Genomic DNA, 16,586 nt, shown 5'->3' with positions numbered 1-16,586 from the left:
TGAGAGGACTCTGGACTTGTTTGGTTGAGGTGCAAGTATCTCTTTAAGATGTTTTTGTCCATCTCTTCCTTTTGTAAATGCACTCTGTGGGAGAATGCCAAATCTGCAGGCCTTTTGGATGAGTACATGGCACAACTCATATAACATATTGCTGAGAAAGGTAACAAGGTGGACAGTTATGAAACATCAAGGCTGCTGTTTTCAGTCTCAGACTGTGAAGCCATCTCTCATATCTTATCCCTGAGATGGCAGGTAGAACATCCAAGAAATCTGGTGAAAGATTTCAGATTTAATGATGATTCAGATTCAGATTTAATGTTAAGAGTAACAGATAAACTGCAGTAAATTGGAAGTTGGATTAGACCATACATTTGCAAACTCCATGATTCTGCTGAAAACAAAGTTTGCTCTGGAGAAATGGATTTCTTGCCAAGCCTAATACTAATTGTGCTGATGTTCCTGAGAGTTTGTAGTTAGCAGCAATAAAACTTGCTGCCCTCCAAAGGGCTGCCATTAGAGTGTGCCTTTGCAGGGGAAGGATATCTGAAATCCCTCCATGCATGAATCCTGTAACACTCTCCTTTTGTCACCAAAGAGCAGGCAGAACTGTTTCTATGTGCACTGATCTAGAACAACAAATTCCTAGGGAGGAATTTTGGTGCTGTATTTGTAACTCTTGCAAGAAGACCCAGCTGTGTTTGTCCCCAGGCAGTAACATTTGTCTTTTCTTGAATACTCTGCAGAGTGATCCTGGACACCACTGGAAAAGTGCAGATTCGCAGTCCTACTGAGAAGGAACTTGGTACATATGGATGTCTGGTTGTTAATGACTTTGGTTTTGATATGGAAACATCCTTACTGTTGCGTGCAGGTAGGATTGTAACATCCTTGGAATTGGGTATGCATTCATTTTATGTATAAACATCTATCCCAGATTCAATTAGAAATATTTTCTTTTGCTGTCAGTCCATGAAATCCTGCCTGATTTAATAGGTAACAGTGAGACAGTCTTGTTGCTCTAAAACCAGAGCAGACCTCAACACAGTTCTGGGTGGTTCTTTGCAAACAGAATTCTGTCTCAAACGTGATGAATTTAAACACAGCATCTATACTTAAGTCAAATAATTTTTAAACTTTTTAAAAACCGATTTTAAACCGATTCTTTCATTTCAAAGAGGTTCCTGTCATCTTGTTCTCCATGTTGAACGTTACAAATTTGGAAGCCAGCAATCTCTCTGCAGTTGTTGGAGGTGCAATCGTAGCAAAAATTGGAGCAAATATTACAGTTGAATGTCCTGTGAAAGGTAAGCAAGAGCTCCTCTGAAGTTCTTTGTAATGTTACAATAAGAAAATTTTGAAAGAAGCTACCAGCCAAGGCAGCAAATCGTTGTTCAGAGGTCATTTCTTATTACGCATGTCACCCAACCAGTCCTGTGTCTTTACCGTGTCACTTTATTTTACTTGTGTTATGCATTCAAACAGGCTTTCATTTGAAAGTGGTTTTCTTTCCATCAAGATGTCTGAGGCTCCACTACAGAGCTTAAAGCCCACCAAAGTGAACAACTATATTGCTGCATTAGCAGGCATAGCCAGCTGACTCTCTCATCAGAGACTTTCCATTATCCCTACTTGAGCTGCACATGTGTCTAGACCATTGTTAAAACTGAGAATGAAATCTCCAGCCGTAGTTTAATAGAACTTTAAACCTGACAGTGAGGTAAACTTACCTCTCAGAGCCATCAGTCTGCAGCTGCAGTAAGAAAACAAAAAGTGCCGAGCCATGAAAGTATATTGTCTAGCACAACATCTGTCGAGTGGCGTTACTGTTACTCAGGAGCTATGTGCATTAAGCAGTTCGCTGTTTTATTTTGTTTTCTAGTCCTCTGTGTAGGAAAGGTAGATATTCTAAGTCCCATCCGTGCTACGTTTTAAGTTTAATTTGTAAGATTTAACTTACAGTGGCAATATTCTGTCAAATATTTAATAAGTGAAGATCTGCCTTTTGTGCCTTGTTGAACGTACATGAAAGTGCTGATAACAGTGAACATTACAGTTGAATGCAAATAGACTTCAGAGAAGTCAGCGTTCCTTTCACACTTGTTGCTGGAGGACTGTGTATCAGGAAGTGTTGATACTGTACCAGAATACTGATAGAAATATTATACAAATAATTCTGCATACTGTAGTGGCGCCAGGCTAATGTATGTTGGGACATGTGACTCTGCTTTCACTGTTGTACCGAGGCTAATTTTTGATGAAGTCATATTTTCCAACTATAGTTTGGCAACTCTGTGTATAACTGACCTATATCTCAAATTCAGCAGAGACTTAGTGTCACACAGTTAATATTAATATTGTTAGGATGGGTAAGCAGTTAGCAATTTAAATATAAATTAATATTTTCATGTGGGACTATAGATTTCCAAATGCTTTATACTGTGTATGTTACTGAGCCAAATTTTAGTTATGGTAAGACACTAGTGTTGACTCAAAAATGATTTATCTAATTGCTTTATTTCCTGTCATTGCCAAGGAAGTAAGTATTACTGCTTGTGAATAAAATAGAGCTGGTCTGTCTTAAAATTTCACTTAGCTTAGTGGCAGAAAAACTTATGAAATGATGTAAGAAGAGTTATTTCTGATCTCCCTTATGAAAAGTAATATACTACTGACTTTAGTAGATTGAACTTAATAACACTCTCAGCTAATGTTTGTCTAATAGGGTGGGACCCAAAAATATGTCCATTTGCAGTGTAGTAAAACGGGAACTTTGATGTAAGTGCCAATTAAATATCATGTGAATTATCAGACAAGTGAGCATTTGAATCAGAAGACACACATGTCTGTGTATCTAATATCTAATCATCTTCTAATATGTCTGTGTAGTCTGAAAAATCTGTTCCTACAAACACACAATGTGTGTCTGCAAGAGTTCTTTCCTCATCAGATGTAGTTTTACAGTAGTAATCTTCTCCTTGAAGTGACAACCCGCAGTACGCCTTCATAATGAATATCTAACATAAAAATGACAGGGGTTGAATGTGACTGACAGCTGAGGGTCTCTAAAAGCAGACTGTAACAGAAGAGTGATTACAAGTTGAGTTTCAGGTACACCTTAACCCCAGCTCTGGGGTGCCTTTTCCTCACTGCCCATTCTCCTGAGCACTCAGAAAGAAGGGAATGTTTTCTTGGTGGTAACAACTTATTTGTGCATCGTAAGCAAAATATTTCTAAGTAGCTGTGTGTGTCTTCACATATGACTTCATGTTCTGCTCTACACTTGCTTGTATCCATCAGCACAGATTCACCCATGCAGATTTCTCAGTGACATCAGGCAGATACATTGGAACTGTTGGTCTCTTTCTAGCCCACAACATAGCTGAGCAAAAGAAAAACTGTTGTAGGAATGAGGTATCCTGTGTGCATGAAGAATATTAGTGCTGTGCCACTGGCAGAATTCTTAAATTACCTCTGCATTTCTTGGCTGCAATGTCTTCTAAGGCTTTTGGAGTTGTTTTTTTTGTTTGTTTTCTGTAGGCTAAATAGCCTACAATCCTTTACGGTTGTTCAAGCCATGATTTCCTCTGTGAATAAATCCACATGCTCAGTTCTACATTTTGCCTCTAGTTGTGAAAGATCTATTTTTCTCTTTATGAAAGGTATAAAAATGGTGTACATATGCAAAACAGGTAAGTTAATCGTTCAATTAGGGGAGAACATCATGCTGAGAGTGGAATTCTGGCTGAAAGTAGAGCTACCCAACTGTGTGACAAAGGGCTGTGAAAGATAGAGAGGAGCTGAAGTAGTAGGAAAAGATTCACTTTCCTGCTTCCTGTACTGGCTGGCTAACAGCTATACAACATTCCCGTCAATTATTCAAGGCCAGAGGAGAACCAAGTATGTTCCACTTCAGAGGCTCGGGGTTCGTTAGGCCAGGCAACACAGGACAGTCTTGTTTGATGCTTTTAATGGAGAGGATGTGAAGTTTAATATTACATACAGTGTTAGCCAGTTGAGATAGCAGACTAGCAGTTTTCTTCCTTTTCATGTTACTGATTTGGTTCCTTTTGGCCCTTTCTTGCACACTAAAACTGTGTTCAGATAAACATTTAGAAATACCAAAGATCAGTGTATCCTAAAAACAAAAATAGAAGGAACAAGCAAGAAAATGTAGCTAAATAGCTGAAGCTGGTAGTATCAGCTTCTTCTATCTTTAATATGTATAATAAAACTTTTTTCCACTAATTATAATAAACTCACTTTTATAGCTCCCACACGTACATATGCTAGAAGATACTCATAACATTCTGGACAGATTCATATTCCATTCTTACAGCCAAGACCTTTTCGATCAACACACATGTTATAAATATCAATACTGATTGCTCCAAATTGCTCTTGGATAACATTTATTGTATTTTCAGAAAATATCTTCTTGTAATTATTACTAAAATAAACTGAAACCGTCAGAATCCACTTACTGCAATACCCTGAAAGTTTTAAGTTGAAGTAAAATAGTAAAGGAAAAAAAAGTAGTACGGACATATATATGTACATATATAAAATACATACATAAAATGTGCATTGTGTGCCACCTTCTGGTGAAAGAACAGAAAGGACGTATACTGGCGTGGTTGTTTAGACTCTACACGTTATTTTGCTCTCTGAAATAACTTGGGATGGAGGCTTTTAGGTGTAGAAACTCTATGTTGATCCAAATGCTACATACCTGTGAATATACTTTGACTCTCAAAGAATAACACTTGTTTTCAAAAGGAGTGAGGAATACACAAAGCCTGTTGAATCAAAGTCATCCTTACTCACGGATGTTTCGTCAAGATGGACAAGCTACTTGCTGTCACTATTGGAAATTGAAACAGATCCGTATAAACCAAGAATTCAATTTTCCTTCTGTTCCTTCATTTACCTACTGTGCTTTGATGCAGTTTTTTGTCTTCTATGTTTAACTCCTCAGAAAACATCTCAGCAATGAATGGCAGTTTGTTACATAGCACACTGTATATTTCTTTTCTTTGTGTATTTCTAAAAGCAGTTAGCAAAGATTTAAAGGGGTAAGTTGTGCTTTAATGAGGAAAGCATGACTGTGTTTATAATTTGTATAATGATGGGAAATTGGTGATCTTGTGCTTCTTTTTAATATGAATACACCCACGTTTGAGTTTTAGTTCAGATCTGGCATAAGCTTTGCAGTAAATCTTTCACTCCTTCCCACTTAGTTATGCTTTGTTTTGTGTCTCAGAACAGTCTGGGAGCCTGAAAACTAAATCCTTTTGGATGGAACTGAATTGAAAGATGTGCCTGCAGACTTTACCCTCAAATACTCATGGACAGTATATCCAAGGGCCGGGAGGGAACCACCAAGTATTTCAAAGTAATGTGAACATCGCTGACGCTCCCCACCACTTGCTAGTGTAGATAGAAACAATGTAATCTGTGGGGAAAAATACATGGATTGGCGTGGTTTGCACCATTGCTTGTTTTGATGTGTGTTTTTCCCTGTCCCTCACGTTTTTCAGGTAGGCTTTTACTTCAGGTTTTCAATTCACTAAGAATTCAGGCCGATTTTATTAGAAAAAGGTAAGATTTCTAAACTCTATTAGAGTTCCTGGAAGGCTGAGCAAGCATGTGGGTATTCCCCTGGCACTTCTTTCTTTGGTAGTAAAAAACTATCAAGAATTTCCCTAGGCAAAGTTTTGTAAAAAAGGCATAGTAGTATAAAAGGTGAGGTTATCTCACTAGTTAGTACCTTGTTTGTGATCATCAGTACAGGAAAGGAGCACGTGGTCACATCTTATAGTGAGGAGAGATCACAAACAATGCGCCTCAAGACTCTGCTCCAGGAATTGTGTTCTTCAACATTTCAGTAAAAGTTCTGAAAAAGAATGGAAACAGCAAAAGTTGTGAAGGATCAGGATTTATAAAGGCTTATCAGATCTAAAGCTTCTCATGAAGATAACACTGATAATGTTTAATTGCTAAATGAGGTCAGAGAATGTTCGGAATTATTTTCAGAATAAATGTATGTATAGAGGAAATAATCTTAAATATGGGTGTGTGCAATCAGGAGGAATTGTATCTGAATGGCTGCCACTGAGAGAGAGGTGTGTGCAGTTCTGATGATGAGTTCCCTGTGAGCATTGGCATGCTCCTGAGCAATGACCATAGTAGTAAATCAAAACTAGTGGCAGAGAAACAGGCAAATCAGAAAATGTAAATTGGCAATTTTTAAAAGCTGTGATGAGTCCTGTTTGCTAACTTCATCCCAGTGGTACCGGAAATAAGGAGAGAAGGGAAATATTAAAGGAAACATGTATGGTGGTTTAATTGCTGCTTCTGGTTGATGAAGACAGGAAAATACATTGAGCAAGTGTCATTCACTAAATGTCATCATTTCTCTTTGCTCAGCTGCCCATCATTGGACACAATGCTGGCTTAGATGGAGTTCAGGTCTGATTAAAAGTGATCGTTCCTACATAATTCTGATAAAATTATATTGTCCAAATCCCTGACCATGTCTGTTTTATGAGTGTAACTAACGGGGTTCTTGGCGTTATAGCCATGTGAAAGTGTGATCAGTAACGACTTGGGTGAAAATGCCTCTGATAGTAGTGCTGACCTGTAGAACTGCTCTGAAGTGCACCATTGAAGGCTTTGCAGGAGATTGACTAGAAAATTTTGCATAGCAGTGATTTCTGAGTTTACGCTTGACTCAGACCTTATTTAGTTGCCTTATTTTAAATGTCTGGTTTTGAAAATTCTTAGTATTAAACTACAGCTGGAGAAAAGATTAAGTTCTCTTTGAGCTGACAGCTAGAGAACTAAACAGCACTTGACAGAGCTGCAGCAAGGGTGGGATGAGGAGGGGTCTTGCTCCAGGAATCCCTCCAAAGAGGTCACCAGCTGTAGGTAAGTGTATCAAAACCGTGCCAGATGCTGCTGCCACCCAGGAAGAGGGATTGTTGCATAGAAGAGGTAGAGGTAATAGCTTTGACAGATTGTAAAGGAGCAGGGCTGTATCAGAAGGCAGGAGGGAAGATCATAGCAAGGGCCAAAATGTCTCACTCTGGCTCTCAGTCCATCCATTATTCCCGATGAAGTTGGCAAGATCCGTGCAGGTAATTTCAGTAGGTTTGTTAGGGTCCATGAGAAATGGACTGCTCAAACATAACTGAGATGAAAATTGCACTTTGCAGTTTGTGCTAAAGAAAATAAGATTTATCAATCAAAGTAATTGAACGGTAAGTTACGATAAGTTCGGTAGGTGTTAGGGGTGCAGAATCAGATGGCTTTCAACGTGCATCGCACTGACCCAGAATCATTTCCTCTGAAAGATGACACATGAAGTTATGCTCTAAATTTAGAGAGGTGCAGTTATCCTCTACGCTTTTAGAGGAGTTGCAGCAAAGAGTGATTTGTGCCAGCACAGTTCCTCAGTTCTGCCTTGCTCCTGAATGGGAAATACAGAATACTTTATGAGATTCTACATAGCTGGGGGAAAAATATCTGAAGACAAATCCAGTGTTTTAGAGCGACTAGTTAGTAGGCCAAGATTTTTATGGTGTGTAATATTTCATAGGGCTTTCAAGGTTGGAGGAAATTTGTTTTTGAACACTGAATATTTTAAGGGCACCCTATAGTGCAGATTCCTTTTTTTTTTTCCTTTTTTTTTTTTTTTTTCCTTTTTTAAACATGTGTTTCACAGTCCCATCCGGAGCTAGAGTTTTTTTCCATAACATTTGCTGTCCCAGGGCCACTGATGGTGGAAAATGACTTTTTTTTTTATGGAACATTGAGTATTTTAGAGCTGCTCCAATGCTAGTGGAAAATAACCTGTTCTTGATGTCAGAAAAATAGATTAGACTAATTTTAAAGTTTTATAGCTGCTTAGGTCTATAGTAGAAATTTTTTAACATCAGAGCATTTGGATCCTTTGCAAGATTAAGATTCTGATTTTTAAGGTTTTTCTATGTCTGAGAAGGTCTCCATTCAGGAATGCATCTTTTTTTCATAGAAGACAATTGTAGCCATGCCTTATTTGAAGCATGTGTTTAATTGCATTCTCTATTAGGGGTGAATTTAATCCTGTGCTTAAGTTCTTTCCTGACTTGGAACCATATCATGATTGGTCGATTTTGCTGCTGGCTGAAGTCAGCAAAGCATTTCACCTCCAGCTCTCACTGGGATCTAAATTGTACTCAGGGATTCTGAATCCTTGGTAATTTGGGTGAGCCGATACCTTTAGGCTCATCGTCAGCTGCATCCGAGTGAAGTTGGGGTATGAAGGAAACAAAGGTGGCTACCAGCCATCTCTTACCTCTTGTTTTTGTATTGGCTGGCAATCAAATTAGGAATTCTTCAGCTTGAAAGCGGTATTTTTTTGTGTGTATATAGGGAGTGACTTCCTTCCAAGGTTGCAAACTGAAAGATTTACTTTTTGTCCAGAAGAGAAGGTCTAAGAAATGCTTCCCAGAATGATTTTGTGTCTTCTGAGCCATCTAGAATAGAAAGGCCTTAACTATTTTGACTGTTTTTTTTGTTTTCTTTTTAAAGAACATTTTTTATGGTACGCTTGCACTGTATCATACAGTTTCTGAGAAGGAAAATTAGCGTATGTCACAGTGAAGAGTGTTGTCACAGGAGAAATGTGGGCTTTGTATATTTTGTCTGCTTTCCCACAAGAGCTGGTGAATGAGGCTTCTCTCAATGTGCAGCGCCAAGTACTGGCAGGGAAGCAGCATCTTACCTCAGGAATAGTAAATATGTGGTCAAATATCAAAAGGAAAGGCATCAAAAGTCTGTATGATGGAAGCTTTTTCAGTGCAAGTGTATATATGGTGACTGCATGCTGGGATTGCACTGCTTCCTGTGCTGTGGGAAGGATTATGCAAAGCACTTTTAAGCAGAGAAGGGTGAATGTATTGCCAGAAAGTGTTGGTTTTCTTTTTTGGAATTCTCCAACAGGAAAAGTTTCTCCTGATAGGAACTCCAGAAAAGATAGTATGCACTAAAGTCTTTTATTTCTGGCCAGATTGTGCACCCCATCTCTCTGGATGCATGACTCTGAAAACGTGACTTAACACTTGTGCTCTCCAGTTCTGGGTTCCCCTGAAAGGCAGAGGTGGAGGCCCCTGCTTTCTGACAGGCAGCTGAGTCCTGCCTGTACAGTGTGCAGAGCCGTGCCCTCCCTGCTCTCTGTACTCCAGCAGGATAAGTACAACCTGCCTGTTACAGGTCCCTGAACTCCTCTCTGAAAGGGGAGGAATGGAAAAATGGAATGGAAAAACTTGAAGGATCCTCAGAATTGACTGTGAGTAGGTCAGCTCAGAAGGAAGACTGTGCACAATTCACATAAAATTGTTAACTGAGATTTAATTTTACCTGTTGGCAATTTGGGATAAAATACAGTCCGAAGATGTTCTGATTATCCTCACCGCTGTTTTCAGCACAAACTCAGATTTGTGAATGCACTCTGAAGGTATCTAGATAACATCAGCTCTGCTTTATAATGGCAACGTATGTTAACGGCACATAATGCTTAACAGTATTGGTTTTCCATGATGCATTCAACTATCATTCTAAGTGCACTTTTCTGCTTTTCCTGTAAGTGACAGCACATCTAAGATTACTTGGGTGGATTAACTGTGCATTTCAGTTGGACTGACTGTTGGACGGCCGTGAAGATCTCTTTCCTCCTTTCTCTTTCTTAGACTTGAAATTTATACTTGTGCATTCACAGTATTCACTTGAGAAATGATCTGATTTACTTGTGTGTGTGTGTGGTACCACCCGCTTGCTTCCCCTGAAGAGAAATATATACAGTTTCTAAGAGAAAAGAAGAGGAATCACTTGCTAGTAGCTTAAATTGACTTAAGGGTGTGTGACAGCTACCCAATTTTTGAATTTAAAATGAGAGGCAAAGCTGTTCTGCAGATTTCTTCTGCAATCTGAACTCCAGTTCAGGTTTTAAGGCTCAACATCACTTTGAATGAGAGAGAGACGTAAAGGAACAGAGACATGGCAATTTTTCCGGCATAAATACAAACCAAGTTTGGAAGAAAGAAGTATTTTATTTAAGTAAAATCCCAGGGATGGGGTACATTTCTGAATGCAAGCAAAGAAAAGACTATCATGGGATGATGTTTGGGGCTGAATTTTGGTAGAGGCCCAGGTTAAAAGCCTAAATCTGACCCTTTGCAGGCATTTTCATGTTTTTGTGTGTTGTGGAGTTCAACTTTAAATCTTTTGACTTCGGGCCTCTCCCAGAGTGCTGCTTCTGGTTATTTTTGGCTCTGATGAGCCTGCAGGATTTTGGTGCCAGTGAGGGTAGGTTGGCTGCAAATCTGTGGGCCTCAGCTCAGCATCCTTATGGCACCTCCTCAGCCCATCCGTACTGAAAGAATGTATGCCTGAATGGCCTTGGAAAATACACTGTAAAGGAAAATGTGTCTGAGAATGATACGTTTTAGCCAGAAATATGGAATATAATGGAAAAAAGACCCTTAGAACAAGAATTCTTCCTAATTCCAGAAGGATTTTTTGATGTGGCATAAAGCTTCTTCTGGAAACTTGAAAAACAGCCTGGTTTTTTTGGATCCCTGTGCGTTCTGCAGATCTGTATCTTGTTTTACACAATTGTATTCAGTAAATCACATTCTTATGAGTTTGAAAGCACTGAACAGTTGCTAATTTGCCTAGAATTTAAAACTATGATTATGCGGGAGAGTGTTTCTGTCTGCTGTCTTTCTAGACAAAATGGTATGGGGAGCTTTTTCCTTCGCTGACATAGCAGGATCCAAAAAATTTGTCTGGTTCTTATTACGGTAAAGGAAAATCTTGAGGTGTGCATTGGAAGTGCTAAGCCAGTGATCGAAATGTTGAAGTTGCTCCTAAAGGCGATTCCACATCATGAAGACATCATCTGTAAAGTAATACTGCACAATGATCTGTGAAGAAAGGAGACTGAATTAGCATTCAGTATGGCTGAGACTTCCAAATGTCCCACATTCAGGTCAGCTTCTATAGCAGGACCATTCTGGTAGCCTTCAGAGAGCACCAATCAATATAATTAAACCAGAAAACAGAGCTCAGGTAAAGGATGGTTTAAATGCTCTGACCATCTCATGCCTTGTGCATTTGCACACTGCTGAGGCTGGTCATTGTGCCACATGTTGGTCCTACCCACAGAGTTGTCCCAGGTTTTGGAGCTTTGGGAGAGCACTCCTGCTGGGGCGGCTCTACTGAAGTGCAAACAGTGAAGTGCCTGATTTGCCAGCTCTCAAAATATCATTTAATGGCAAATGTTTGTGGAAAAGAAAACAGGAGAAGTCCTTCCACTGAAGTAATATTGTGCAACTGGAAAATCCACCTAATTAAAAATCAATATCCAAAGTCCGTTCATCGATTAAAATTTAGAATAAGTTTTCTTTGAATACGGAATAATTCAGTAGTCAAGCTTAGCAGTGAGAAGGATGATAGACCTTTGGCTTTCTGTAGTGTAGTAAATGAGATTGCTTAACAACTGAGCCCCTAATTTAGTTCTTAATAGCTTTTTCTGTTCCATTTCCTTCACACTGCGTTGTTACAAGCTGCATTTATGACATCTGCTAGATGGAGAAGTTTTTAGAGGCTTTTTTGGGGTGTCACATTCTCTATTTTAATGGATAAATATAAAGCTTTTCCTTCAAGAGAAACATTTTATCTCAATTTCTATTTCTGCTTTGTTTCATCATATTAATTCCTTCCTTCCTGCTTTCTGGGATGCAGATAGTTATGTTAATTGGTTCTGACTGAGGTTAGCAGTCTCACATCCTTTAGTGGAGAGATACATGATCATGTTGCTTTTGTAGGACTGGTAGCAGCTTTTAAAGCTGTTCTGGGAGCTTGCCTTACCGTGCTTACCCTTTATTCTCAGTGGGATGCTGAACTATTAATAGGCCTCAAACAAAAAAGTTTTTGTCTGTGAATGGAAAAACTGCCAGTTTTGCTGCTGTGTCATTACATTATCTGTGAAATGATGAAGGAAGTAGTGATTCTTGTCTGTTATGGTAACAGCACTATAGATCATATATTTTATTTCATCCTAAATGTTTTAATTATCTACATTTTAAAGGTGTCCCCCATCCGAATGTGACATGGTTTACGAAGAAAGGCATCCTACCAATTAATTCTTTCTTTCTTTCGAATGGCTCTTTATTTCTGAGGAATGTTTCCTATGAAAATGCAGGAACATATTCTTGCAGAGCAACTAATGCTCTTGGAAAAGCTGAGGCTGCATCCGTTCTCCACTTACGAGGTAGGTGCTAAATGAGAATTCCTCACTGATAACATTTAATATAATTTTCTAGTGATAAACTAGTTTGGGGTGGTGTGGGTGATTATTTAACACTTTCTTATGAACTTGGAATGTTTGACTGGATCTTACTCCATGGGATCTGAGCTGTTCACTGTTTTACGTTTCCTGTAATACTGGATCTGGGTACAGTTTAATGTGTGATTTCTTCAAAAACTGTTCTGTGTTCTTGCTTCCGGGCAATAAGTGTCAGCCCTTAAGCCCAGAAACACATTAGACAACTAAATCCGATGTCGTATTGCACTGTGCCTAGTGGTTTCATATAGAGAAACAAAGTGGGCTGGAGGAAACTGCAGGGAAACGTAGTGAAATGAAAGCAAAGTGGTGGTGGTGTTTCCTTTTTAATCATAAAGGCCAATAAAACAAAGGAATAGTGAGAACAAAAAAATCTGAGCATGATCTGCTAACTCAAAGTAGAAAATTTAAAGAAAAATTCCATTCAAATGACTGTGTTGTTAGTAGATAAACAATCCAGTACTCTGTAACGCAATCATGCCTTGCAAATAACTCCAGTAAATGGATTATTCAGCTCTGGAGATTAACTTTCTCACCATTTTGCTGTACAAAGTACAACACAGTCATACATGGCCAATCCCGGTACAAAGTTTTCTTTCTTAACCACACATGTAAGGCACATGTTAAGTATGTTTGGATCTGTTGGCCAAGGAAGAGGTACCAGAGACATAGTAAGAGTCTCTATGTGGAGATGAGCATAGACTGAAGCTGTTTTCTTGGTTTCAGTTTTCCTGGATTAGGTCAAAATTTCACATGTTCCAAAGCGGAATATTATTATAATGATTCCTGCTTGACTTGGGGAAGCTGAGCTGTAGAGCACAATTTGTACAGCCTTTTCTAGTAGAAGTGGCTAAGAACTGACAAGGGAAGTAGCTGTTTGCTGCTCAGTGCCAGTATGGGGCTGATCTCAGTGTAGTTCTGTGGAGACTTCTGTTTCAGCGTTTATGTAGGTCACTCCAAATGTAATGCCTCCTATTTATTTCCATGGAAGTTACAACAGATACGAAGCACACAGTAGCAGTATTTGGTAAAACACATTCTCAGCTGTAGAGCACTTTTCTTCAGCACAAGTTTCTGCCATTAGCCACGTGTTTTTACCAGGGATGAACCAGAACCTGCATGCCATGCTTGTAAAAATGGGCACCAGTGGAGTGACCCACTGTTGCCACTGCTGAAATGCACCATTCACTGCATCACTGTGCTGGTCTCCATAAATGTTCAGCAAGCATCAATGGATGTCAAGTGCATGCTATTTTTTCTGCACCAAGGAATTCAAGGACATACCTTTGCTTCAAATGCACTTCTGTACCAGTCTTCTATATCAGTCCTCATTTTGTCAGACTGCTCTGCTGCTATCTGTCACACAACAAGATGGAACAGAATATTGGTGGGAAGGTTTGATATCTACTACCATACCACCAACATCCGCCTCTGCTGATATGGGCCAACGTCATAAAATGGGAAGCATTACTTCTGGTGTAGACTTCATACAAGGACAAGCAGAAAGCTTTATACAGACCTTGTACATTGAGGAAAAATCTTCAATACTCCAACCCAGTCAATTGAAAATAACCCAAAAAAGTTAGAATAAAATAAATGATCAAAAATGTTGTGGAAGGAGAATTGTGCATATTAAGCACGCTCATTAGAATGGAAATTTGGACCACGTGACAAGAATTGTGTGCTACTGACAGATTGCCTGTATTCTTGGCAGCTCTTCTGGCATGTGATGAAAAGGACGAGTTGCTGTAGTGATTGGTATCTGACGCTGCCTATGTTATGCACTGTGCATAATGAGATCTTAAAATATGTTTGTTCTTTTTTTCTTAATTGTAGCATTTTGCCATGATCCCACTGGGGAAAAAAGAGAGGAATTGGCTTAATTCCACTGGAAAAAATATTTTGCTTAAAATTTCTGTGTGTGAATGGCTTCCAATTAAAACATAAATAACATTGTCTTGTGAAACAGTAAATAGACTACACATCATGTAAATTTTGTTCTTTAACTGATGTTACAGCTTATAGCTTATTATGTTATAGCTTCTTGTTGCTAATAAATACATGCAATTCAACAAATTTGATTATGTTGAAAACAGGCAGGAGCCTTGTAAACATCTTGTGCTTTTCCTGTTTTCACATCTGAAGTATATTTGCTTCATGGACAATTCAATCAGTAGGTTGATCAATTCAAAGCACTATTGTGCTTGTTCTTCATAGTGGATGTTTTGGATGCTTGTTTTTTAGTATGTTGATGTAACTCTTCCTAAGAAGAGATCTTGTATGCTGTTTTACAGAACAAAGATTTACAGAGAACAATACTTTACTATCGAAGGGAAGCAGAAAAAAACGTGTCCTAATGGCATCTGGAATTGGTACAAATGTTAGTGTGGTACCTGGAGATCCATTGAGAATAGGTATGTTGCCTTTTATGCTTTCTCATTTGAATGATAACGTTTGTTCATTAAAGAAGAGGGGCCCCGTGGAAAAGTGGGGATGATTCCTGAGAATCCATGTTTGGTGGGTTGCATAAACTGGAGTTTGGAGTGCAATCCTAATTCCTTTTAAATAATTGCTCTCCACTGCTCCTCTTCAGTTATATATAAATGGAGTGTGCAAGATCTTACTGCAAGGGAAATATAAAGAGCTGTGGTAGGTGCATGCCAACTGAAAAGCCTCAGGGGGTGGTCAGGACTACAGCTTGGACTTCAGTGAATTTATGCATATTCTTATTTTTATTTAGACTAGTGATGACTTCTATATAGAATATCACAATCGTACATAACTATGTCCAAACTTTTCAATGCAGCTGCTGTGTTTAGGAAAAAAATGCTAAAATACCATCAATTTTTAGGTTGCCCAGTGCTACCCAGCTCCAGAAACACTGTTCACTGGCTTTTCAGAGGTAGTCCAATTGAGGAAGTCAAAACCTTGGAATACCGAATCCTGGCTGGGGGTCGCATCCTGGAGGTGAACACCAACTCGGGTCAATTTGCTGGGCAATTCCAGTGTTGGACTTCAAGAAGTGCAAAACCAGTGTCAGTTTGGGTAAATGTCAAGAAGGAAGGTTTGTTGAAAATTATATGACAAATTCTTACTTTTTTTTTTTAAATACTACTTTCTTTCACTCTTTACGGACTTCCCTGAGCTCTAACCTGCTTTTATAACAAGAAAGTAATACACTAAAACATATTTAACTTCACCTATATGCACAGTCCCACCTAAGCCAATAGACAACATCCATTCTTAGAGTTGAATTGGGCAGGGGGATGTGGGTTTCCTTACCTGTGCAGCTGGAAATCCCAGAGGGTGTTGTCTCACTAGGTGTCTTGCTGCTTTAAATCAGGTAGGTTTTCTCAACTTCAGCAAATCATGTAAATGCTACCACAGCATCCTACCAAAGTGAAAGAAAACAGGCCTTGCGGCCATCTTAAGACAGTAAGAACAATTTTTCATATTTCAGCATTGTTACAGTATGGTTGCCCTCTTATTATAGTCACCCTTAAACATACCAGTGTAATGGGGCACCCTGCATGCTCATCAATTTGGGTTTTAAGTTTTCGAGAACATTTTATGATGTCCTCCAAAGTAATGTGTTTGCACACAATTCCACTTTCATTAGCAAATTTTAAAATGTAGAACTGAGAATTGCAGATGAATGAGCAGCAGGACAGTAGGCTGCATCTACAGGCATTTCAAGAAGTGTGTAAATATTTGAAGTGCTTTTGAAATTAATAGCATTATAACTGCTGGACTTTAAAATTTAGAGTTAAGAATTTAGATCCTAAGATCCTGGCAACAAAACACCAAATTCCTTTTGACAGGTTAATAGAAAAAGCAAACATCCCCTGTATGCAGGGGATGCAAATTAGATTTAAAAAGAAGTCTCTGTTGAAATTGAAGGTTCTCATGTATTATTTATCTATTGTCTATATATTTTGGCTTTGTGGGTGAACAAAGGAATGAAAGAAGATCTAAGATGAGATCTTGTAAATCTCGACAGGGACTGCCACTGGATCATTTCTGTGAGTGAGGCTGGGTCTGTATGAATGAGGTGGCAAAGTAATTTTACTGAAGTATATCTATGATCAAAACATTTACTTTTGGTGATAAGTCTGAAAACAAAATTGTATCTATCTGAATATTAATGAAACAAATCATGAAATATCCTGATAGAACTTATCAAAAAATATATCCAGACCTT

At 38.7% G+C, this 16,586-nt stretch overlaps 1 protein-coding gene across 15 annotated transcripts in view; it reads left to right on the top strand.

Moving 5' to 3' along the window:
- Positions 1-16,586, top strand: part of ADAMTSL3 (ADAMTS like 3) — a 188,618-nt gene that overhangs the window by 163,817 nt on the left and 8,215 nt on the right. For 14 of the 15 annotated variants that reach the window (XM_048956750.1, XM_048956741.1, XM_048956740.1 and 11 more), the window contains 5 exons: positions 744-871; positions 1,176-1,304; positions 12,131-12,313; positions 14,680-14,799; positions 15,237-15,449. In XM_048956750.1, coding sequence (XP_048812707.1) covers positions 744-871; positions 1,176-1,304; positions 12,131-12,313; positions 14,680-14,799; positions 15,237-15,449 — 773 coding nt within the window. The remainder of the gene's footprint in view (positions 1-743; positions 872-1,175; positions 1,305-12,130; positions 12,314-14,679; positions 14,800-15,236; positions 15,450-16,586) is intronic. The other variant, XR_007379190.1, reaches the window with a different exon arrangement.

The sequence above is a fragment of the Lagopus muta genome, chromosome 10, assembly GCF_023343835.1.
Source record: "Lagopus muta isolate bLagMut1 chromosome 10, bLagMut1 primary, whole genome shotgun sequence".
Lineage (NCBI taxonomy): Eukaryota > Metazoa > Chordata > Aves > Galliformes > Phasianidae > Lagopus > Lagopus muta.
The sequence above is the reverse complement of the archived record's forward strand: the minus strand, read 5'-3'. Positions and strand labels throughout refer to the sequence as shown.